The sequence below is a fragment of the Salminus brasiliensis genome, chromosome 17, assembly GCF_030463535.1.
Source record: "Salminus brasiliensis chromosome 17, fSalBra1.hap2, whole genome shotgun sequence".
Lineage (NCBI taxonomy): Eukaryota > Metazoa > Chordata > Actinopteri > Characiformes > Bryconidae > Salminus > Salminus brasiliensis.
Window position 1 is genome coordinate 1,747,613 of NC_132894.1, and position 26,460 is coordinate 1,774,072.

General features: G+C 44.5%; 1 protein-coding gene across 4 annotated transcripts in view; it reads left to right on the top strand.

The window, feature by feature from the left end:
- The window catches only part of patj (PATJ crumbs cell polarity complex component), a 165,510-nt gene that overhangs the window by 28,746 nt on the left and 110,304 nt on the right, over nt 1-26,460 (top strand). For all 4 annotated transcript variants that reach the window (XM_072661132.1, XM_072661134.1, XM_072661133.1 and 1 more), the window contains exons 14-23: nt 2,092-2,171; nt 2,817-2,873; nt 3,005-3,139; nt 5,307-5,486; nt 6,494-6,697; nt 19,071-19,280; nt 19,961-20,041; nt 23,501-23,785; nt 23,911-24,007; nt 25,530-25,629. In XM_072661132.1, the coding sequence (XP_072517233.1) occupies nt 2,092-2,171; nt 2,817-2,873; nt 3,005-3,139; nt 5,307-5,486; nt 6,494-6,697; nt 19,071-19,280; nt 19,961-20,041; nt 23,501-23,785; nt 23,911-24,007; nt 25,530-25,629 (1,429 nt within the window). The remainder of the gene's footprint in view (nt 1-2,091; nt 2,172-2,816; nt 2,874-3,004; nt 3,140-5,306; nt 5,487-6,493; nt 6,698-19,070; nt 19,281-19,960; nt 20,042-23,500; nt 23,786-23,910; nt 24,008-25,529; nt 25,630-26,460) is intronic.

Consider the following 26,460-nt stretch of genomic DNA (forward strand, 5'->3'; position numbering starts at 1 on the left):
AATCCAGACAAGCCCTGGTACCTGCCAAACTCCTAAATAAAGTGCTCTGTTGCGCTGGGCCAATACAAGGCTGGGATAACAATGATTGCTTGTCAGAGGCTTATTTCCCCACAGGGGCGCCGCAGGGCTTGTAAAGCGATAGCTGCCTTTAACGGAAACAGTCTCTCTTTTAATCTTACTCGCACTACAGTTTTACCCTGTGTGTTTTTGTGATGTCAACACATGGTGTTGGTCTTAGGAGAGATTTACCATCATTAAAGGGTGTCTCTGAGGGTGATAGTCTTGGGGGACTGGACTCATGGACTTGACTCGACATGAGCTGAAAATCCAGCCTGTTTTAAAGGTGATTTCATAAGCACCATTAAACATATGTGTGTGTGTGTGTCATGAGAAGTTGAAGGTCTCTGGAAACAGATGTTGACCGGGCTTTGTTCCTGCCATGAAAACCGATTAGGATGTTGGCCTCCTTCCACACTGAACCAGTTTCTCAGGGTTTTGCCTCAATTTCCTCCAAGACGTATGCCCCACTAATGTGCCTGCAGCCTGATGGCAGGAGCTTTTCATGTGGGGTAAACGACATGGATTAACTTGATTGAGATTATGGGAGATTATGGGCATTTTAGAAGTCTCTATGACTGACATTAGTAATAGAGGGTATGCGTGTGACGTCACAGGTGGCGGGAATCACCGTGGCCACTTGCCACCGTTGTTCCTGCTTTAACACCTCCATCACCTTCAAGAACATCCACCAGTATGATGTTATGGTAAGGTGTCCAGTTCGAGATCTTCCACTATCTTAGAGTAAACGAATCTAGGTCCCTCTATAAGTGCCTGGGTCGTTTTATTCTTTGGTCGGTCTCTTAATAACAGCACTGTAGCACACTATTTTATTTTATTTTTCCATCCATTTGCATTGAGACACTCTAGCATTATGTGAAGTATGAGAATTGGGCTCCCCCTACAGGTGGAGAGTGTAATTCGCTTTTACATCACTGCTGTAAATACAATTCAACACCTCCATCACCTTCAAGAACTGATAGATCCACCCACCGGTACCAGATCATCAACATGGTCGGTGGTTTTAATGTTTTGGCTGATCAGAGTGTGTTATGTATTTATTGGAAAAAATGATTGACAGGATCAATGCACCCCATATCGTGCCTAAGAATGCCATCTTCTGTAAATGAGGCCTGCAGAAGACTTGAAATGTGCATTATCATACTACCTGATATTAGCCTTACGTTAGCCTGTCACTTTGCTCATATTGTGGTGGTTTTTGAGTGTAGAGCTGAGGAATATGCTTCAGTGAGTCAGTAGAGGAGCCTGTTCTGTCAGTCCAGAAGCTGTCCACTCCCTGATGCAGAAACTCCCACACTGAGAACGCCCTCCCTCCATGTCCAGCTTCTCCCCGCTGCTGCACCTGGCCTGCAGATGTTGGCTGCAGTTTGACGTGCCGAACCCGAAAGCGATGCATTGCTGCATTAATGTAGTCAAACACTTATGATGAATGGCGTTGTGAGTGTGTGTGTGTGGAGGGGGGGTGGTGTAGAAATGCTAATTTAATCAGCGCTATGTGCTGAGACCCTTTCTGAGTGTATGTGTGTATGTGTGTGTATGTGTGTGTGTGTGTGTGTGTGATACTCCCTCTCTTGTCTGAGAGAGATGACTAGAATAGTTACATGTGTAAAGCAAGGGGTTGCTTGTCGTCCTCAGGGGCGTCAATTACTGTAGGAGCTCTCTTACTCTCGATGGTAGTGCTCATACCACCCCTCCTCCACCCACCACCCACCTCTCAGTTGACCTGTCTTGTCTGTTATTTTTCCCCTGTCCACTCCTTTCACTCTGCCTGGTGGTTTTGCCCTGCTGGAACATCTGACCCCTCACTCGGGCTTTACCTTCTGATTTATTTATTATTCTAATCCATCTATCACTCCACCACCACCACCACCACCACCACCTCCACCACCACCTAACAGTAAGGTCATATGTGTGTTCCTTCCCTCCAGCATTCCCCACTGCAGGCAGCAGGCATCCAAATGACTGTAATTTACTTTACACCCAGCTATTATAGCATTCTCTTCTGTCTTCTAGTCCAAGAGCAAGCTCCACTGACTGAGTTGGAGTTGCGGACCAAGTGGGAGCAGGCACTCGGCCCCCAGTATGATGTTATGGTAAGGTGTCCGGTTCGAGATCTCATGTCCCTCTATGGGTGCCTGGGTCATTTTATTATATGGTCGGGCTCTTAATAACAGCACTGTAGCACATTGGTTTTTTTTTTTCATTCATTTGCATTGAGAGACTCCAGCATTATGGGAAGTATGTGAATTGGGCTCCCCCTACAGGTGGGGAGTGTAATTCGCATTTACATCACAGTCGTAAATACAAATCACGCTTTAAGCGTCCCCCTCATGGATAGCTATACACGTGCATTTGTTGATGAGCTGAGGGATACAGAAGAGTAATATTACAGTATTATTAGAGTAATATTACAGCATTTTACATTTTTACATAAAACTGACATTTTGACTGGGGTGCCCAAACTTTTGCATGCCGTTGTGTACGGTATTTCAGTCTTAAAGGCATAGATGTTCCTAACAAAAACAGGAAAACAGTCTTTTTAGTTTAATTTTAAGGACTAAAGAAAGTGTGTGTGTGTGTGTGTGTATATATTTATATTAAAATATTTAAATGTTTCATTGAACATATATGTGTGTGTGTGTGTGTGTGTGTATATATATATATATATATATATATATATATATATATATATATATATATATATATATATATATATATATATATCTCTGTTTTTCTAGGTTGTTGAGCTGGACCCTGTCATTGAGGATGATGCTGAGCTGCAGAAATATTCAAAGGTACTGCAGATCCTAATTAAACACAGTGCTTATAGTAAAAATGTGTATTGTTTTGTTTATGGTATTATTTCTAAGCCAAAATTTGCTAATTTGCCCGTTTAGTTTATTCTGCATGTCTGTTCTCCCTCCAGCTTCTACCGATACACACCATGCGCTTGGGCGTAGAGCTGGATTCGTTTGACGGACACCATTACATTTCTACAGTCGCCCCAGAGGGCCCTGTGGCCAAGCATGGATTGCTCCGGCCGGAGGACGAGCTCCTCGAGGTAAACGTGGAAAAAGCCAAACTCACCAGCCTGCCTCCCCCGTGGCAAGCTTCAACACCTCCGTTCTCTCTCCCATTGGTGTTCTGGTGTTCTGGTCAGGTAGTCCCACGGCTTGGCCGGACTTCAGATTGTTTTTTGGCTAGCGTGTGGTGTGGCTCCTCTCTGTTCCTCTAATAAGACTGACCTTTGCATCCTGCCAGCCCCAGGTCTCCAGGAAGGCGTGCTGCTGCCGCCGCTGCTGGTGCATGGATGTTTTAGCGGGAGGGCCTCCGAGTCTGACCGAGGCCATCTGCATGGCACTGCGCTGCTCTCAACTCCCCCTGCTGCCTCTGCTTCCTGGCCCCTCCGCTGCCCTTCCACCCCCCACCTGATCTGGTGGCCATGGGCTGCTGTGTCCTCAGCCTGTTGCTGTTGGCAGCAAACCCTGAGAGTGCCATGGCCCAGGAGGTGCTGCTATGCGGCTGTGGTGTGAGGCGGAACAGAGTGTTGGAGGCATGGGCAGCGCTTAATTTGTGAATGGTGATGTTTTGGATCACTGAGTAGGGATGGATCTGAATCTGGCATGTCGTGGAGGCAGGGGAGCACATAAAGGTTGTGTACTGAGGTATTAACATGCATTAGCTGTGCAGCTCAGTGGTCATAATGGCGTTATGGTTAAAGAGTGAGTGGAAGATGTTCTTTTGGACATTAGTTTCCTCAAACTCGCTCATTAGATGGAGGCAAACTCAACAAGCCTCTATATATAAAATTTCCCTATGAACACGCTATTAAGGGCTGCAATTACTGAACAAATTGGGTTACATTAATTTCTATAATTCCTAGAATATAAAATATATATTTATATAATTAAATTGTAGGAAATATTGTTTCATTGAACATGTTTACATGTAGACCAAATGTTTGTGGACACCTTTCTGGAGCAGTGGAAGAACTGTATTCCCTGGAATCATGGTGGTGCTCTGTCCAGTACTTTTGGGATGAGATGGGGATTTGAGCATGGTGAGGTTGAGTGGTGATCATCCATCCAACATCCTGGCCTCGCTAAGGCTCTTGTTGCTGAATGCAATCAAATCTTCAGAGCAGTGCTCCAAAATCTAGTAGAAAGCTTTCGGATGAGCAGGTGTCCCAATACTTTTGTCCATATAGTGTATTTCATACCAAAATATGATGCAAGATCCACTGAAACAGGTTCAGGATCCAAACTGGGAGGAGCCGGATCTGGATGAATTAAGCCATGGGCAGTGGCATTGCTCCAGACTCATTGAGCTGGTCCTCAAAGAGACTCTTTAATTTATATGCATGTTGGAAATGCCATGCTTCAACACAACTGTGCTGATTGTATGTCTTTATGTAGGCTTCCTGAGTAGATATGAGCCCAGTGGTGTATAGTGGTGCTGGGTTGAGCAGGGAGGGGTGTCGAATAGCCATGGCATCCCCTGGTCTGGACAGATGGCATAGTGCCGGTCTTACTTCCTGCCTGCCCCATTAAATGCCAGTAAAGAGGTCTGGCAAACCAAGAGGTGGTTTGGCTAGTATAGTCTCAGGAAAATTACAGTGGGGTATTTCAGCTCAGGACTCCTAAATATTTCCTTTTTATTAATGTATTGATGGTGTTATTAGTAATTAATGACAGTTTGATATGGAAATAATATTGTTTTATTGGAACGAGTACCCTGTAGACTGTATGTTTTACCTACTGGTAAATTCTGCTGTGTTATTTGCCTATTTTTCTTTGTCAAATATGTTCAATAGGAGAGAATGTGTACTAATGTTTTATATACAAGTCATGCATCCCCTTTGACTAGATCATAGAATACTCATTTGCAATTATAATAGTACTATACTTATTTAATAATATTTATTTAATATAGCTCAGGTGCAATAATTTTCCATATTTGTAATCACAGTTATTACCTCTATGCCACTTTACTATATTCATATAATTGATATATATGTACATATTTCAAATTTTCTCCTTGTTTGTCTCTTAGTTTTCAATTTATTTTATATTATAAAGGGTTAATTCTTACACAAACAGTTGCTACTGTAACAACTGCAACTTCCCTCCTGGCATCAATAAAGAATTTCTGATTCTAAAAATTAGAAATAAGACATTTACACCAGATCCTACAATATTCTACCCGTGAATGTGTGTGTTTGTGTGTAGGTGAATGGAGTGCAGTTGTATGGGAAGTCCAGACGGGAGGCAGTTGCATTTCTGCGTGAAGTCCCCCCTCCATTCACTCTGGTTTGCTGTAGACGCCTTACTGAAGAGGGCCAGGAGTACCAGCCTGAAGATGCTGAGGAGTGGTGCTCCAGCAGTCCTACAGCCAGCCTGCAGGAACAGGTGATGCATTCATACACACTTACACAAGATTCACATGATCTCAAAAAAGACTAAGACAGAAGGGAACAGCAAGGTGTTATAAGGTAAAAATAAAACATGCTCATGATCCAAACCAACGACAAAACATTGATGCTGTGGGTCCGTCCCCTCCTATTCTATAGAAAGGAAGCCACATCTCTCCACCATGTTGTTAAATTAGCAACCAGTGTCTGTGCAGTAGAGGCCAAAGGCGGAGCCAGGCTCTCTTATTAATTTGCTAGACCCGCCCCCTTCTCCCAGACCAAACCTCAGTGTCTCAGACCGCCTTCACTGAGCTTCTAGCGCAGAAGCAGAGCGTATTTCCCCCGGGATTCCCAGTTTGTCCGGTAAGTGGACGCTTCAACAGTAAAATTGCAGCTCATGTAAGTTCCTCTACAGCTCAGCTCCTCCATGTAATGAACAGAAAGGATGCCATGCAGGTCCTGGAGACGACCAGCCTCTTCCAGCCAAGGCTGTCAATCACTTAATTCCTAAGTGTAGCCTCGCCTTCTTACAATGAACTTCTGGAATTTGGAGACCCTGGAGATGGAAGAAAATGAGGTGGAAAATGGATGGTTTGTCACTGAAACATATGGGGATGGGCGGAGCTACACATCATAACCTCACTGCAACCGGTCAGCAGAGGTGCTAGGCCTGTGGTGGCTTTACTTTTGAGAGTCATTGCTCTGTCCATGCTTTCCACAGTTGTTGATCCAAAGATGCTTCTTCTGTTAAACATGGTGAAGGTAGTGTTAGCTTGGGCGGTGGAATTGGTTAACATCCCAATTACTTTTGAAATTGGATTAGTATCCCTTTACTAACAGTACACTTACATGTTGTGGTTCCTTAATTATTTTTCTATTGTACATGTACATAATAATAGTAATAATAATAATAATAATAGCATTTATCTTATTTTATAGAACATTTATCTCGTCCAAATAAGCAAATTAGCAGGAATCACCTCACCTTCTTCTACGTCCCATCAGACACCGGTGATCCAGCAGGAGGTTGCCGAGCCCAGAGAAGTTCCAGAAACAAGCTCTCAAATGAGAGAGGTGGAGAGAAAGGAAGATGGAGAGGAGGAGGAGGAGGAGGATGAGGGCGAACTGGCTCTCTGGTCTCAAGAAGTGCAGGTGCTGAAGCTGGAGAAGGGAGAGCAAGGCCTCGGCTTCAGCATACTGGATTACCAGGTGTGTGTCGCGATCTGTCTTTGTCTTCTTGCATCTTTATTTTATTTATTTTTTCCATTTGAATGGCTGTGATTGTTACTAAAAAACAATGCTTACACTGTTGGACTGTGTGGGGTGAAGATCTAGGATGCAAGTTCTCTTTATTTAAATAAAGTTCATAGAACTTCGTTGAGAACAGATAAATCCAAAATCACTAACAAGCCGACGTTAAAATAACAAGGCGGTCAACAACCAGGTCCAACACACAACAGTTAATAGTGGACAATGCAACACAAGCTCCATTCGGACAGGGTTTAATTGACACAGAGCCTTGGGGGTACAGGAGCATCTTCTGGGATCCTAAAAGTATTATTTGGAGCACCACCATCATTCCAGAGAGCACAGTTCTTCTTCTACTGCTCCACAGCTCAATGCTGGGAGGGGCTTTTTGTATACCCCTCTTGCCCACACCTGACATTAGGCAGCATGGTGCCAATAGGGGCATGTTTATCTGCTCTAGAGAGTACTATTGTATTGGCAATACTTTTCTACAAGGACTAGACAAGTTTGTGTATGTATGCATTCATTTAAAGGGGTGTCCACAAACAATTGGACACCCCAGCTCTACCATAAAGTGTACCTGGCCTGAATCGATGCAGTTAATACTGCTTAGCTGTGGTACGTCCCTGGCAGGGCCTGCCACTGTTCGGCTGGCTCAGCGCCAAACATCAAAACCTATTGCTCTGCTTACTTAACTATAAAAAGCTGCTTTCCTCCACCCTTCATTAGCCTCCAATCACGGTGCGCTCAGGACTACGTAGAAGCCACTGATCCAAAATCAGCAATAATCAGGTAACCATGCCGCTTGAACTCCAACCGCTGCCTCCTCGCGCACTCCCCTCCTCCTCCGAGACCTGCTGCGGTGTAAAATAATAACTATAAGGAATTCCGATTGATTTCAGTCCAGGCCGACCGTGTCAGAAGACGAGACGTCGGCTCAAAGCTGAGGCTTTCGCAACTTTATCAGGGCGATAATAAATGACAACCGGGGTGACGGTGCTGCTCCCGAAATGGGCGAAATTGAAGGGAGATCACATTTTAATGGCGCGACATGCTTCTTTCCCTGTCAGGGGCCGCCCTGAGTGATGGCGCTGCGGTTTCAACAGACAGAATTACACTGGTGCTTAATAGCAGTAACCTGAGCAGTGATCCCTTAAACTCTGCCTTTCTCGTCACCTCTGTGAGGGATGGAGAAATAAAGACGGGTGAACGCTGAGGGAGCGGTGGGCGCAGGCTATGCACTGGTGTGAATTCGATTTTGGAATCTTTGAAAGGCTTCGTATGGATCGCTGTTGTTTATTTAAATGAGAATTTCCACTCATTTTTATACTGTAGGGAAACCAACTCAAGCACATGTGACACAGGACGTGATAAAATTAGTAATCCATAACATTAAAACCACCTAACTAATATTGCGTACCATAAGAATCTGAGACACTTTGACAAGAACCGAACTGTGATGTTCTAGACAATGACTGAGTCAGAACATCTCCAGAACATCAGACATCAGGCATCCCCCCCTTGATAAAGCTGTGTGCCAGGCCTCCCCCTTGTGCCGCCAAAACAGGCAAACATTGACTCCACAGGACCTCTGAAAGTGTCCTGCAGTGGTAGATCCTTTAAGTCCTGTAAGTTGTGAGGTGGGCGGGACCTCCATGAGCATCACTGAGCCCTGGGCACCCATGACCTTGTTGCCGGTTCACCAGATGTCCTTCTTTGGAGCACTTGTGGTAGGCACTGACCACTGCATACCGGCAACACCCCACAAGACCTGATGCCTGATGTTCTGGAGATGTTCTGACCCAGTCACTGTCTAGAACATCACAGTTCGGTTCTTGTCAAAGTGTCTCAGATTCTTATGGTCAGCTTCCAACACCTTCATCACCTTCACTGCTCACTGCTCACTTGCTGCCGTATAGATCCACCCCTTGATCGGAAGCCACTGGAACTAGCGGCCCGTGGTTTTAATGGCATGGCTGTTAATAGTGGTGATTATAGTGGTAATCCAAAAAGCTGCATGCAAGAAAAGGATTTTATGTTGGATTTTATTTATGACTTATGTTATATAGTTCATATTTTTGGTGTATTTTCCTTTTTGTGTGGCCTGATCAGGATAATCAGTAAATTACTTTGTGTTTTATTCAGTCAGTTTTAAACCTAATTCCGAGCATTTCAGAGTGATGTTGGTTATCTGTGCTAATTTTAGAGATAATCTATAAGTGATTGTGTTCTTGAGGATAGAAAAGACGTGAACTGCTCCTCTTCAGCATTCCAGTTTCAGGAAATTGGATAAATACAGCGGAGTGTGTTGTGAAGGCTTGCACACCCGTGAGCATTGATAAGTTTCCGTATTGTTTTTTGTTCTGAATTCCTCATCAAAGGCAAGAGAGTGGAGTCTCCATTGCAGTTGATTTGACTCGGCAGTGTGTCTTGGGCTTTGACGAAGGCCATATTGACCTGTGTGAACCGCCCTCAGTCATGAACTCACTATCTGTCTGCTCAGCACCAGCTGAGCCCCGCTCACCTACTGCTGTCTGCCTGCTTATCTCCACCAGCGTCTCCGCTGCTCTGCCCAGAGGCCCGAGGGCGAGCGGAGCAACGCATGGGAATTCATTTAGGGTGTGTTTTTGAGTGTGCGCACATATACAGTATCTGTCTCCGGGGCTGGAAGTATCAAGATGTCATTATACAGTAGGTATGACTAATAATAGACGGTAGATGCAGCCTAAAAATGCGGTAAATAGAAGGAAAGCGAGATTGATCCTGTACAGGAATCTTTTGTTCCCTCTTCTTCTCTCGCTCGTTTCTTGTTCTCTGTGGCCAGCAGGCAGGCATGGAGCTCTGTGGTCTGCCGTGAGGGGGAAATTGATTTTGCTTTAGTGTCTCCAGCAAAAAGCTTGAGCTGATAAGGCTGAGTGGGCAAGAGCAGGACCTACAGACATGCCTGCGGCTTTCCAGCACCTCTTGTATTTGCTCTGGTCTTTAGTAAGGGTGGACGATGTTAAGATCTTGTATCACACATCACGATTTCTATACTGGTGTACAGTCACCCCATTTTATAAATAAATCAAATAAATAAGTAAGTAACTTAATTAAGTTGACTGAGAGAGAGGACCATGCTACCCACCCAGAGAGCGAGACTGCTCTCTGAGACCCCCAGCCACAGATGGCTGTGGCATCACCCGAGATTGAAAATGGGCAGCCTCACAACGATCAAGCCAATGCTTAGATTCTGGAGCCTCACATATAGTTTATAGTAGCGGTCAGTAGCCATCCCCCCTCCTACTGTTTTACTCCACTGCTGTGCATTCACATGCATTTCTGGACGAGCTGAGAGAAGCTCCAGAAGCTTGATCTGAAGGTAGAGCAGCATGTGGGCTGAGGTGGTAGAGTAACACTACAGGATTGTACACTAATATGACTCTATGGGTTCTGCAGAGTTACACAGCAGCAGTTCTGGAGAGAGGTTCTCCTCCTGCAGCTCCATCACCAAAGCTCCATAGTGCAGTAGCAGCGCTCCGGCCCGGAGTGGGAATGACGGAGACGCCGTTCTCCGCCTGTTCCAGACAGTGGAGGAGCATCAGCATGATCCTGACGCTGTTGATGTATGCTGTTGCCTTAAATGTGGCACTGCTTGCTCATCATGTCTGGCCTGTAACTTCTCAAATATTAGAAATAAAGAGTATTTGGTGATTGTATATAGTGAAAACGCTGTATTGACCATCCCTATGCTCAAGCATTCTCTGTCTGACTTTCTTTTCCCTCCTTTCACCTGTTTGCTCCAATCAGCTCGAGTTACCCCAGAGTCTGGGGCCGCGCAAGCCAACCCCGTAACCATAGCTAGATTGATGGGAGCTCGCCACGGGACTGACAGCCAGACACTCTGTGTTTTTCCTCCCTTAAGTGACACCCCTAACTGCAGGAGTGCCAAAAAACGGCGACCGCCGATCATTTAAGTCAGGGTCTTTTGGGAGGGTGGGGGTCTGAGTGAGAAGCGTGATGGTCTACTTTTTTCTCAGCGTTAAATGAGTGTAAAGGACTCCCTTGGTGAGGCGTGCTCGCGTTGTGTCGCTGATGGAGATTAATGAAGACCCCTTGAGCTAAACACCTGATCTGAAGGGTCGGGTCAAGACGGATTCGCCTTAAGTAGGATCGGGTTCGCTCGCGCGAGCGCTTAAACTTTATTGCTGTATGTTTTTCTCCTCTAACAACAAGGTCACGCATGAAGCCATGCTGTAACGCTGCTCGGGGAAGAAGTATGATTGAGGAGCTCTCCTGCGGTGGGTGGTTCTTGTAGGGCTATGAGGAGAACTGAAAGGATGATTGGAACCAGGCCTTATGACGCTGTCGGTCCAACATGAGTGATACAGTAGAAAAAAGGTTCAGGCCTTTTGAAAAGAAACCATTTCTGATGGGGAGGAGAATGGATTCATTGTAGATGCGTTTACACCGATCAGCCATAACATTAAAACCACTGCCAGGTGAAGCGAATAGTACTGATGACCTGGTTCTAGTGGGTCAAGGGGTGGATCTGCATGTTAGGCAGTGAGTGAACAGTCAGTTCTTGAAGGTTGTTAGAGTCAGGTCAATCATGGTCAGTCTAGTCTAGTCCAGTCTGATCCAATCCAGTCTAGTCCAGTCCAGTCTGATCCAATCCAGTCTAGTTAGGGATATTTTGGGAGGACCTTATATACATTGGGAACTATGGGAGGGGAAAGAATATTGAAGAAGAGGAGTTTAAGGAGGGATATGTGGTGATGAAGTTGAGGGTAATTGGAGTATCAACATTAGGGCAGGGTTGGTGATGATCATCACACAACCACCACACACCACCTCACAACTTGTAAAGATCTGCTGCTAATGTTAGTTATGGTGTTCCAGATACCACAGCAGGACACCGTGCGACGCTGGGTCAGAGCTGTTCTGGTGGCCGATGAAATATTATTCAGGTGGTTTTAATGTTATGGCATATCGCTGATCCATTTCTGTGTAAACTTGTGTGATTACTGGACATGTTCAGTATAGAGTACTTCTCGGTAAATACAGAGTCTCTCTGTCTGGGGATACAAATATATTTCCTCCACTGCAAACGTGGCGCAAATAATTCATAGTGGTTCCTGCTTGCCAAGAAAAGGAGGGTTGAAGTGGAAGAGCATGCATTTTGGATTTGTCCTCTTTTCTGGCAGCTAAAATAGCCTTACCTGCACATCAATACACTGTTTAGTGTGAATGTTTTAAGAGAGCAGCATAAATCATCTCCTGTGATTTATTATTAATTTCCTTCCTGTTTATTTATCCTGAGGCCTCACAGCGGCAGAAACTGACCAGGGGAAATTTTACTGCCGTGGCCGGAAAGCATTTGATTGAATTGCAGCGTGCATCCAAAACCTGAAGCTGGATCTTCCAGATGGGAATTTTTCACCGAACCCGACGTGTGAGGTTCTCTTGGAGTTGTGATTAGTGCAGGTTCTTCTGATTCAGAGCCTCAGACTCTCTGTGGATCTCAGGTGCTGGAGGCTGGTGAGGAGGTGAATTGGATGAAACTGAGCTCCTGAAGCCTGTTCTTTCTCCTTCAGCTGGAACACTGCTGGGTCTCATCCTGTTCCGGACACAGATTTGTTGCAAATGGCCTCAATATGAGGCCTAAAGCTGTTTTTCAGAAGTGGCTCAAATCTGATTTATTACCTAAATGTGACACAGATCTGAATTTCTCATACATTTTAGGTGTGAAGCAGGGATGCTGTGGTTATCATACCGTGTACATTTGCGTTAAGAAATTAAACTGAATTCAAAATGCAAAAGAATCCCACCAATTGGATTCTACTTTTAGAGTAGAACCAATCAATCGATTAATGGGGAAAAATCAGCTGATTAATTTATTATGAAAAAAATCAGAAGCTGGAAATAAAATAGTTCAAAAAGTATAAAAAAGAGCTTCACCTCACCTGCAACTGTCTTATTTATTTCTCTTTAAAATGGAAGTATTTTATATCAAATTTTATTAATAAACTATTTTAACTACAGGAAATATTTTGTTTCACAAAAAAGTGTTCATTCTGTTAAGAGTTTCCTAATAATAATAATAATAATAATAATAACAATTAATGAATATACTAATAACAGTGAATATAATAATAATAACAACATAAATAATGATTATTATTATACTCATAGTTGTTATTACTATAATAGTGATTATAACAATAATGAATGTAATAATACTAGTAGTTGTGATCATAATAATGATGATAATAATGAATGTGATAATACAAATAATAATAATGATTATGATAATGGTAATAATAATATTAATAGCAATAATTATGATGATGGGCTTTCATACTGTATGTTGCAAGCCTAGTGTAAACACCATGAAAAAGATTTCTTAAAAATCCCTTTCATATGTGGTCTTAGGTCAGTATATATCCAATATGTGACCATGAGACCATAACCAGCATGATCAGATTACTTTCATTTTCTTCCGTTGCAGTGCCCCGCATGATGCAGCCACCATCTCCAAAACTGCAGCTTTACAGGAGGAGGAAAACCCTCTTAACTTTCAATGTAAAATGATTTTATTCCACATGATTTTGGAGCATTTCCATTCATCTTGTAATTCTAAAACAAAGTAAAGAACAACTGCAGATTCACATTATGGATAAAAGTGAAAAACAGCAAAAACAGAGATACAAGGGTTTTGCAGAACAGATGATTATTGGTATTGGGTATTGGTATTGGTGTAGATAATATTCAGTGCTCCAGTTGCTAAAAACAGTGCAGCAAACGCAAAGGCTGCGTCTCAAACCGCACAGTGCCACACTAAATAGTGTATGAAAGTGTCCCACCATTAGAGCACTGTACACTGGGTTCATATTAATCCTACCAGTAGTGAGTTTTAGGGTTTGGCGTGAGAATCGTGCCTTTTATTTTGGGTTATATATCTACATTTATTTATGTTGCATTATGAACTATATAAAGTCTTATAAAAGACATTTTAACACCCCTCAGAAATTTCTAAGCCCAAATAATCACTACAGAGACACACTTCTAAATTGTAATGACTTTTTCTTTACATATTTACTTTTAATTCTGCACACACATTTAATTAAAAACATGAGGCCTTTCATTTTTTAATTATTTTTAATATTTTATCAATTTTATAATTGCTGTTAAATCCAGAAATGACCAGTGGTGCCCAAACCATTGCATAAACCTGTATATATAGAGATGCATATCCTGCATGTCTTCTGAAAGAGAGACTCGTGCCCCGTATTTACTGTCTAAACCTCTTCATATACCAGCTTCTGCTGAGACTCCGCTGCTGGGCTGCTGAGCCTGTTTCAGATCCTGCTAATGCTGAACACACTAGAGTCTCCCTTAAGCTGCTGTGTAATGATAAGAGAAGTGCTGCAGGCAGTGTCCTCCTGCTGTAAGCAGAGGAAGGGTTAAGGGGGGATTTCAGCGTTTCCCGTAATCACGTTGGTTTCGGTCACTGCTAGAGGATTGGTCATGCACGTTGTGAGAACGCCGGCCCATCCGGCGGTCCATCCGGCCCTCCGTTTTTCTCCATAGGCGAGCGAGTAGACTGGGAAGATGGTGGTGGAAGGAGGAGGGTGGGGGTGTTGAAAGAGTTCCTGGAATTCAGTTCAGCAAGATTTAAGGAGGAGGCCGAGCGCTGTGCAGTTGTGGAGCAGATGATTCAGCTCAGCCTGTAGATTTACTGCGCACCTGAAACCAAACCACGCGACAGAGTTTTAACCCCTCGACACGCAGGACCGGACCGGCCCGGCCCGGGAGCGCTCACAGCTTCGAGACGGCGGTTTTATCTGCGAAAGCAGACTGCTACAGCATGGCTGCTTTCACCAACACCCCCCACTACCGCCTTTCTCATGATAAATAAATAAATAAATAAATAAATATCTAAGGGTCCAGAGAGGCAGACCAGTGGCCCGGTCTGCTCCATCCATCAGCCCCAGCCCAGACTGGTTCCCCCTCAGTATAAAGGCCAGAGCAGTACAGAACAGTGGGGCCGGGGCAGGGCAGTGTTGGGGAAATGCTGTGTGGGTTTGGGCCGAGTGTGGGCGGCTGTTTCTCCCTCCTAGGTCTTGTAGGATTGTAGAACTCAGACGGTACGCAGGACAAAGCGGAGCTGCCAGGACCATTTTCCTGCACCGTCCTTAAAGGCCCGCACCCAGGACAGCTGCACCCCCCCTCTCCCCCCCGAGCAGTGCTGGGTTATATAGAGTCTTAAATCAAAGCTGCACTCGGCCAGAAACACCAGCAAGCTCTCGCGCTCTCGCGCTCTCTCTGCTCTCTCTTTCTCTCTCTCTCTCTCCCTCTCTCTCTCTCTCTCTCTCTCTCTCTCTGCTCTCTGTCTCTTTTCTTTTTCTTTTTTCCCCACATGGTCTCTCGCTATCTCTCTCTCCCAATTTTTTTCTTTCTTTCTCTTTCCCATGCTCCTCCTCATTTGCTCTCTCTCTCTCTCTCTCTCTCTCTCTCTCTCTCTCTCTCTCTCTCTCTCTCTCTCTCATTCCCACACTCTCCCTTATTTATGTGTTTGTCTCTTTTCCCCCTCACCTTGTCTTTCTCTCTCGCCCGCTGCTCCTTATTTGCTCCCTCTCTTTTTTTCTTTTTATCAGTATTTGAGTCCTTTTGTGTTTTTTCTTTTCCCTACACTTTACATCTCTCTCTCTCTCTCTCTCTCAATCGCTTTCATTCTTTCTCTTTCCTCACAGTCTCTCATTTCCTCTCAAACTGTTTCCCCCTCTTTCTGTCAGTGTGTCTCTCTCTCTAAAAAAATAGCTTCACTATTTACTGTAATAATTAGTGCTGTGTGTGTGTGTGTGTGTGTGTGTGTGTGTGTGTGTGTGTGTGTGTGTGTGTGTGTGTGTGTGTTGCTGGTTCTGCCCTGTATCCGTTGCCCCCCCGCCTCGTCTCTGTGCGCCCCCCTGCTTGCTCCGCTCCGCTCCCCTTGCTCTGCTTTTTCCAGCTGCACTGCTGACATCACCGGCCGTGTGGGATGAGAGCGGGTTTGGAAAGAGGAGCGCTTGGCTGCGGCTCGCCGGCTGGACAATGCAGCCAGTGTCCCCCGAAAGGGCCAGCTGGAGTGGAACTCCAAATCCCCTCTCCAACTTTTCCTAACCCCCCAACCGCCCGCCTTCTCCGTTCTACAACCCTCTCTCTCTGTCTCTCTCTTGCTCTCTCTCTCGCTCTCTCTCACTCGCTCTCGCTCACTCTCTCGCTCTCTCTTGCTCGCTCTCACTCTCGCGCTCTCTCTCTCCTGCTCTTCTTTCCTCACTTTCTCGTTATTCTCAGTCTCTTCTCTCGCTCTCTCTCTTCTCCTCATTCTCTCGCTATCGCTCTCTGTTTCTCGTTATTCCCAGTCTCTCGTCCCAGATTTTCTTGCCTACTCTCCTATTTCTTTCACTCTCTCTCGCTCTCTCCTTTTCTCTCTCTCTCTCTCTCTTTCTCTCTCTCTGGGTTTATTGTCCTCTCTCAGCAGGCCTCGGTTCACCCTCTCTCGGAGATTGCTTTCCTCTGCTAACTCTGTAATCAGAAGCCTGTAATGGCTCTGGACGGACTCAGCCAGACTCTCCTGAACTCCCCACTGCTGTCCAGAAGGGTAAAGCCACTTGTCTCACCCAATCAGAGCGTGATTTAGTCTGTGTGGAGCTCAGGTCATGGCCCAAGGCCTCTTCTGCTCTCCTGTGGAGAAAGGAGAGATCCGGATCTGGGGGAAAGAGTGAAGGAGTGATTACTCTAATGAAGGTTCTCATTAACGCCCTCTTCATTCGGGCCGTCACTGTTGAGTCCGTTTTAAGTTATTTAGGCCTTCAGTATCAACTGATACGTCAGAGGATCGCCTTTTAAAAAGACCCTAAAAAAACATTTAAGAATGAAAAGAGATGTGAAGGCCGCTCTGGGTGAGGTGGCAGGTGGGATGACGGGAGTCAGCATGGTCTGTACAGACTGCAGGGGGAGGTAGAGGGGAGGAGCACAGCAGATATCGGAGGATAGTCTACGTTTGTGAGAGACTATCCGTTCCACCTTAAAAGCTGCTGCAATATCGGAAATTCTGTACTAGCGCCAGAATGGAGCTGCTGCAGCATTTAAGGTGGAACGGCCTAAAAACAACCTAAAACTGCTCTTTCTGTGCTCGATGTTCATTGGCTGTTGCTGGGACCCGTTGCTGACCAGTATATGCCCCTAAATTACACTCTGTGACCCTCACACACTACTGGATTCTCTCTCTGTTGACTCCGACTGACAAAAAATCTGCAGACTAGAGCCAATCCGACTCCGCAGGAAGCTGAAATCAGGGTAGAAATAGCCAAGGCCCAAGTCAGACTAACATCCGATCTCCGAATATACAAATATGTAAACTTGCTCATTGCGCAGCGGTTATTACTAGTGTGTTGATTGTACTGGGAGGGGTTTTGGTTGTACATTGCTGACTTCTACATATGTAGTAGTATGTTTTTATGGGGGCAGTACATGAACACACTTCATGAGGAAAAGTAAGAACAGTCAACATGAGCCAGATTACGTAGATTAGAGGTTCTGAACCTCGGTTATGATACATTTTCGATGGCTTGCCCAGCTTTACTGTATTTGCTGATATGCACCATATCTCCAGGTTCTTCCTAATACACAGCCCAAGCCATGCTGGTGAGAGGTGTAATACCGTAATGCTTATTGCTTCTCACTTAGTCATAGAACTTTCCTACACTTCAAGTTCGGAGAGCATAAACCCAACAGATTGAGTATTGTCTCTGTTCTGCTGTCCGTCCCAAAAAGGATGATGATGAGGCTCGTAAATATTTCCCTCCATCATGGTGGGATGGACGTGCTCGCTAATGATACTGTGCCTGCTTTAGCTTTTATACTTAAATAACCACTTGTTAATCACTTTTATATCGTCGCTCGTCACATAAAAGCTGCCCATATGGGTCATCAAATATATTGTGAGAGACATCAAATCGAAGCTGAATTGCGGTTTTATGGCACAGCTTGCCGGAACCATGATTGATACCGTGGCACATGGTCCAGTGAGACGGGAGCGTCGAGGCAGTCCCTTTGACTTTCTGTGTTGCGCTGTATCTGTTTATGCAGGTACTTTTTGGGTTAAAAACGTGGAGAAGTGGAAACGTTAGGTTGTCCTAAATGGACAAAAGTATTGGGACACCTTATTCGCTGTTAATTCTGAGATCAGGAGTATTAAGAGTTGATCCAGCTTGTGTTGGAGGACCTGTTTCTACTGTCTGGGGAAGAAGAAGGCTTTCTTCTATCTACCATTGCTGTGAGGATTTGCAGTAATCGACAAGAGTGTTAGTGAGGTTTAAGGATGATCACCACCCCACCTTATCATCCCCAACTCCCCAATCCCTCATCCTATTCAAAAGTACTGGATGGAGCTCCACCACCATCATTCCATTGAACACAGCTCTTCCACTGCTCCACAGCTCAGTGCTGGGGGGGCTTTAAACCTAGGGAGTAGACTAGCTGTGTGTGTGTGTGTGTGTGTGTGTGTGTGTGTGTGTGTGTGTGTGTGTGTGTGTGTGTGTGTGTGTGTGTGTGTGTGTGTGTGTGTGTGTGTGTGTGTGCGCGCATTTGCACATCAGTGTCAGCAAGTAGCTGAATGCGTTCATTAAAAGGGGTGTCCACAAGGTTCTTTAGTGTCATTGAGTCAATTCCTTGTTGAGTTTGTCAATTCCATCAGTTTGTCTTAGCAGTCCATGTCCAGGGAGGTCAGCTACAGCGCCAAGGACTTGTAGCCTTGAGATTGTCCATAGTTGTCCACAATTATGGTCCTCACATCCTCTGACCATTCTTATCTCGTCTATCTTTTCTCCATGCTCAGCGTGGTCCACAGACACCGGGATGAAGTCACCGTTTCTCTGTTTAAACTGATTGAACGTGATTTCCATATTGCCAGCAGCCGTCACTACGTCACCACAAATACAAATTTAAGAAGCATCACCTGATTGAAATCTGATTGATTATTGCTTACAAATTTGAAAAGATGCCAATGATGGCAGTTAGAAATAACAATAATAATTAAAAAAAGAAAATAAATAAAATAAAATAAGACAATATTAATTAAATAATAGTTTTATAGTAATATTTATATTGTTATATTTATATCCTGTTATTTATATTCTGAGTGATTAGCTTTAATTATTAAAAATATATAATCTATTCTTTATTATTATTATTAATATTATTATTATTATTATTACCATTACCTTGCGCCTCCATTGTGTGTGTATGTGCCCCATCCCTCCTTTCACGAGTGTATGAACATGCTTGCTGTGGTCTATGTTGCCCTCTGCAGGACCCTTTGGATACTGCACGTTCTGTGATCGTCATCCGCTCTCTCGTGGCCGGCGGGGTGGCCGAGAGTCACGGGGGTCTGTTACCAGGAGACCAGCTGGTGTTTGTAAACGACACACACCTGGACAGCTGCACTCTGACCCAGGCTGTGGAGGTGCTCAAGGCCGCTCCAGCGGGGACGGTCTACCTGGGCATCAAGAAACCTGTGGGGGTAAGAACAAGGCTCTGCGGAAGCACCCTGTGGAGGTTTGGGTCAGTAGGGAATGATTGTTAATGTTGATACAGGCAGACAAATGTGCAGCTGGTCTGTTCCTCAGCTTTTCTTACTCTCCATCTCCCTTCAGAGGACCGCAGAGGCTCTGTTGGCAGAACAGACGTACTTTTGTTTGGACTAATTTCAGCGCTCCAGAAGGAGAGAGAAAGAAAGAAAGAAAGAAAGAAAAAAAAGTACAAAAATGACTGAAAGAACGGCACTGTTGTTGTTCAATAACACTCCTACAGAAAGTGGTGGTGGTGGTTCTCCATCACTGTGTTCATCATTAGAATTTGGAGATCTAACTCCATTAGATCTCCAAAGTTCTCCATCCAACCACCCACCCTAGCGTGGCTAGTTGTGCTCTCATGCTCTGGACGTTGATGGTAAAGCGTCTCGGCTCGTGATTCGAGCTCTGGGCCGTAAATGCGGCAGGTTAGACGGCTGAGCCGCTCTGAGGTTAAAGGCTTCTACAGCCGCTTCATTAATGACAGGGTTGTGGGTTGGATCCCTGGGCTCAGCAAGCTGCCGCTGTTGGCCCTTGAGCAAGGCCCCTAACCCTGTCCGCTCCCTGTGCGCTTTCCAACTGCGTCCTACACTAATGGTCAATGTCTTGTCTTTACCTTGTTTGACTCCAGGCGGAGGAGAGAAGCAGTATGGAGACTTCAGTAGATCTACAGGAGCAGTCCCCCACTCGTACCCAGCTTCCTGTGCCAAAGGTACCACCATTGAGCACATTACAGTCATCTCCACATGCTTCTTTCAGTGACTGTCCTGAATCCCTCAGCTCGTCCAGAAAACAGTGTCCTTTAGGTGTGGACAATTACACTTCCCGACTGTAGGAGGAGTCCAGGAGCAAGCAACGTTTTTTCTATAGTGTTGCTTTAAAAATGTGCGTTCTCATTGAATGAGCAATGAGAGGCTAACTACAGCAGCAGTGTCTGCTCGTTCCCCCAATGACTATACACATCATATATCATATATTCAGTCAGAGATTTCAACACCTCTATGTTTGTAGCTTCGCTGTTGTCATACAGTTTGTAGGTTCCTGTTAGAGTGGAGGATCTCGAGGAGAGCTGGTTGTTTTGCCAGGTGTGCTTGTTTTACTGATGACCTGGTTCCAGTGGTTTCTGTCAAGGGGTGGATCTACATATTGCAGTCAGTTATTGAAGGTGATGAAGGAGATGAGTTGAAGCAGGAGAAATGGACAAGCGTAAGAATCTGAGACACTTTGATGAGAACCAAACTGAAGTGACGTTCTAGACAGTGTCTGAGTCAGAACATCTCCAGGACATCAAGCAGGTCTTGTGAACACCCCCAGTGTGCAGTGGTCAGTACCTACCCAAAGTGCTCTAAGAAAGGACAACTGGTGAACATGAGGTTCATTGTGCTGTGTGCCAGATACCACAGGACCTTTAAAGGTCTTGTGGAGTCCATGCCTTGATAGGTCAGAGCTTTGGGATGAATTAGAGCGTAGACTGCGACCCAGACCTTCTCGTCCAGCTTCAGTGTTTGACCTCACAAATACGTTTGTGTAAGAACGGTCAAAAAGCCTTCCCAGAAGAGTTGAAGCTGTTTTAGATGCAAAGGGGGGCCTGACATCATATTAAACCCTACGGATTAAAAATGGGATTCACTCAAGTTCATATGTGTGCAAAAAGCCAGGCGAGCGAATACTATATATAGAAATATATAGAAATTTAGAACTTGTAGAAGTTGGTTTGACTGAAATTTGCCAAACTACATGTTGACAAGCCCCAAAGCTTCTGGGAGAATGTCCTATGGACAGATGGAACTTTTTGCCAAGGCACATCAGCTCTATGTTCTATGTAAATGAAGCATATCAAGAAAAGAACACTGTCCTTACTGTGAAACATGGAGGAGGCTCTGTTATGTTCTGGGGCTGCTTTGCTGCATCTGGCACAGGGTGTCTTAAATCTGTGCAGGGTACAATGAAATGTCAAGACCGTCAAGGGATTCTAGAGAGAAATGTGCTGTCCAGTGTCAGAAAGCTTGGTCTCAGTCGCAGGTCATGGGTCTTGCAACAGAATAATGACCCAAAACACCTAAATCTAAAACACCCAGCTAAAACACTCAGCTAAAACACCCAAGAATGGCTAAGAGGAAAACATTGGACTATTATTTTTTTATTTATTATTACGTTGGTCAGATTATTATTAAGTTATTTCTGTGACCATTGTGGGTTTTTCTTGCATTAACCGGTTCTTATTGAATAAAGTGTGTTTGTGTTTGTGTGTTTGTGTGTGTTTGTGTGGACGGACGGACCGACAGTTGGTCAGTTGATCTTGCTGCCCTATTGGACCCAAATGTACACCTGACCCTGACGATGGGAAAAAGCTGTGGTTAAAAAAGAGGGAGTGGGGGGGGGGGGGGGGGGTGAGGGAGTGAGTGTGAGAGAGTCATAGAGAGTGGACCAAGCAGTCTTTAGGAAGGGTAACTTTTAGAGGTGAAGCCCCGCCCCCTCCCTCTTAGCGTTTGAGATGCACGGCCGTATTATCCTTGAATTTTAGCAAAGATGTAATTGAGGCGGCTGAGTCAAGTGCTGCCGTAAATCTACCCAAAACGAGACTAATTGCGCCATTAAGATTTTAGACCCTGAACATTTTTCATGGCAAATTGGTTGTGGGCTCTACAAGGGGAGGGGTGTGAAAGGTGCTGAGTGTGCGGATCGGGGCAGCGCAGAGAAAAGTGCACTTTCAGCTCTTATGATCTTTAAGTGTGTGTGTGTGTGTGTGTGTGTGTGTGTGTGTGTGTGTGTGTGTGTGTGTGTGTGTGTGTGTGTGTGTGTTAGGCTGAGGAGGACAGGCCGGAACCCTGTTGCAGGGATAGAGTGACTGCTTTATATCCGATAGACAGATATCTCTCTTTTTCTCTCTCTCTCTCTCTCTCTCTCTCTCTCTCTCTCTCACACACACTTCTTTATGTCTCTCGCTCTCTTATTTGCACACTTGAGTATCTTCTGACTCTCATCTCTCTCTCTCTCTCTCTCTCTCTCTCTCTCTCTCTCTCTCTCTCTCTCTCTCTCTCTCTCACACACTTCTTTATGTCTCTCACTCTATTATTTGCACACTTGAGTATCTTCTGACTCTCATCTCTCTCTCTCTCTCTCTCTTTCTCTCTCTCTCTCTCTCTCTCTCACACACACTTCTTTATGTCTCTCGCTCTCTTATTTGCACACTTAAGTATCTTCTGACTCGTCCCTTCTCTATCTCATTCTATCTCTTACATTTCTCTCTCTCCCTCTCTCTTCTTTCTCTCTACCTAGCTCTGCCTTTTTCTGTCTCTCTCTCTATCTTTAGAAGAGGCAGAGGAATAAAGAGGGGAGAGGAGAAGCAGCCCAGTCAAGACTATACAGGCCTTAGTGATGTGAAGGCCTCCCTGCACAGAGATCATAAAAGAAAGCCCTGCAGAAAACTGAGCTTTTCTGGTATTTCTTGCTCCCAGGCTCCCCCTATAGTCCGAAAGTGCAGTTTGCACCAGTTTACACTCCTAAAGCAGGACATGCTTTACACATGCATTTGTGGACAAGCGGAGAGCTCCAGAAACTTGACCTGAAGGTGTAGAAGCACGTGGACTGAGGCGGTAGAGTAATACTACAGGATTCTACACTAATATGGTCACGAACTGCCAGGTCACGCAGGTGGTTGCTATAGTAACGCAGGCAGTTGCTATGGTTGTGTGGTAAAGTGTGAGGGAAGAAGGACGAAGAATTACTCCTGATCTCCATTTGTGCTGAACACATAGGAATTTGTCTGGAACCCATTCCTGCAGTGAACACACACATACACACACTAGTGAGTACAGGGTAGCCCTAGCTGCGACGCCTGAGGAGCGGTTGGCGGTTAGGTACCTTGCTCAAGGGTGCTTCAGTCAGAAATAATATTATTTTTAATAAAATAATAATTATAATAAAACATAACCATAATAATAATTATGATGATGATGATGATGATGATAAAGTCAGTTCTCCGAGCATGTCTACCATCCATCCATGTCTTCCTCATCCTCAAGATCTTCTACTCACTAGTTTGAGGAGACAAGCATCCAGAATATGATGTTTCTCCACTCATTAATTCCATCTTCTCCTTAAAGGTGCTCCCTTGTTTTGCACAGAGGAGCAGATACAGCATTAAATATTGACTCCTTCATCTCAACAGGGCTTTGGGGATGGCTCAATCCTTCCAGAAGACCTTGATGAGGACCCTGAGCTCATTCTGGACAACATGCCCCGCTATGCCTCCCCTCTAATTGCCACAGATCTCCTGCCAGGCGAGGAGAGAGAGATGGCTGTGGACGAAGACCTGGAAGAGGAACGAGAGGAGGAGGAGGAGGATGAGGAGGAGAGGAATCTCCAAAGCTTGGAAAGTGAGAGGGAGAGGTCTTTGTCATTCCCTAGGAAGGAGTCAGCGGTGTCAAAGCCCTACCACATCTTCACCCAGGAGGTGAGTCTAGTGTAGGCCCTAGGTTGGCGTTCACAGCAGCTGCTTCACACTCAGAATCCAGATCATGTTGAGCAGTTTGAACAGTTGAGTGCAAACGTGTCTCTGTTTCTTCTTGCTTGGTGCAGCTGGGGCAGAACGAGGATGAGGAGACTGCAGGTCAGAATGAAGAGAACTTTAGAACAGAACTGGAGTCCAGCACACAGTTTCCTCAGCATCTGATCAGTGAGTATTTTTATCAGCTTCATATGATGGTATGAGGAGAGCTGGTACGGTATAAAAATAATATATATACAAATAGATCATTTTTATTAATAAATATGATAACACAATTTATTATAAATAATATGTACATTTGACCTGTATCTCTAAAAGAGCAACTTTACATCAGAAGAAAACACCTTCTTGGCTTAAATGGAAGGATTTTATTCAGTCGTTGAGTCGTTTTGGAGCATTTCTTTTGGTCCGTTCATCATGAAATTCTAATACTAGCATAAAGAACAACTGTAGAACAACTGTAGATCAAACCTTGTGTTTGTGTGTGTATATATATATATATATATATATGTGTGTGTGTGTGTGTGTGTGTGTGTGTGTGTGTGTGTGTGTGTGTGGTTATATATATATATAACCTTGTATCTCATTATATATATATATATATATATAATGTGTGTGTTTAGATACTTTATTTATTTATGTATTTATTTATTTACTTACTTACTTACATATTTATTTATATTACATATTTATATATATATTAATAATTTTTACTATTTCTTCCAAATTCACGGGTATTAAATACAGTCCAGGCTTTCTACTTGATTATTATTGCATATCTGTGAGGATTTGATTGCTTTCAGTGAATTTGTTTTCTTTTGAAATGAATTTTATATTTAAAATTAATCTACACACGCTGTGCATTGAGCCCGCAGTGTCCTGCTGTGTGCTTTGCGGTGTGTTATTTACTTCCACTGTGAGTTTTTTTTTTAAAGACAGTGATGATACACATTTCACTTTCCAATTACTACAGTCTGAAGGTGTGTGTTTATCAGGTGGATTTATACTGCAGCATAGCATTAAAGCCCATCTCCCCTCCCTGTTGAGGAGCTGTGTGTGTCTCAGGTGTGCTGTATGTTTGCATGAGAGAGACAGAGAGCACGAGAGACAGAGCGTGCAGGAGACACACAGAGAGAGCGAGAGAGAGACAGAGGGAGAGAGTTAAAGAGACAGAGGGAGACAAAGGGGGGAGAGAGAGAGAGAGAGAGAGAGAGAGAGACAGAGCGCGTGAGAGTGAGAGACAGGGCGAGAGACACAGAGGGAGCGAGAGAGAGACAGAGGGAGAGAGCGAGAGAGACGGAGTGAGAGAGTTAAAGAGACGGAGGGAGAGAGTGAGAGAGACAGAGGGAGACAAGGGAGAGAGAGAGAGAGAGAGAGACAGAGCGCGTGAGAGTGAGAGACAGGGAGAGAGAGAGAGAGTATTTGAATTGTTGGCACTCTTCCTGAGAAAGATGAACTTATAGCTGCTTCAGTGTTGGTGTTTTGATGGATGTGGCACAGCTACGGGATGGTTGACCCTGTAATCAGCAGGAGTGAGCCACAAGCAGAGCTTCTCTACTCCAGTAAAAGTACCCAACTGTTTACGTTCAGACTGACTAAACTACTGAGTAAATTAAAACTATATGTGTGTGTGTGTGTGTGTGTGTGTGTGTGTGTGTGTGTGTGTGTGTGTGTGTGTGTGTGTTATCAGGTGAGCCGGTAAGGTCGTGGGTGGAGGCAGCAGAGAGCGAGGCGGACTCAGACTCCAGGAATGAAGGTTCAGAACTTACTCTGACTGACACAGACACAGAGTGAGTGATACACACACACACACACTCACACACTCTTACACACACTCACACACACACACACCTCAGCTCCTATACTGTAGGATCTTCAGTCTTTTCTCTTTTTCTTTTGTTTTTTTCTTAAAGTTGAACAAACCGTCCCGTTTACACCCCCCTCCCCCCTTTTAGCAGCGTATCGTTTCTGCTGGTTAATGCACACGCAGATAGCAGGGGGTAGATCAGGCACTGCGTACACACACACTAATTATAGTGTCATGTTTAGCAAACTGCACGTAGCAAACCCGGTCTTTACCATCAGATTCACCCAACAGTGTAATTAGACCTTCAGGGAGTTGCTGTATGTGTGTGCATGTACAGATGTGTGTATGCTATTACTGTTTTACAAGACTTTTAATCGCTTGAGCTTTCAGTGTGTTGATATTTGTAGTACTGTAGCTCCACCTGCTGGAGCAAAGGCAGCTTTACAGCTTAACCTCAGCTTGGATCTCAGTTCTACCACATCTACTGAACCAGTTTCTGTGGTGAAGGCAATGTATAGCCAGGTTTATTATAACCAGGTTTATCATAACCAGACTGTGTATCATATATACAGCCACTGTTTAGCTCCTCCCTTAACGACTGTGTGGGTCATATTTGTATATCATGTATACAATCAGTGTACAGTATAGAATATATATACAGTCAGTGGTTTACCCCTCCTCCAATGTCTCTCACTCTAGATAAAAAATATCATGTACACAGTCAGTGGTTTAACCCCTCTCCCAATTGACTCCCCCAATGACTCTATAGATCATATGTCATACATACAGTCAGGGGTTCATCCTCTCCCTCAGT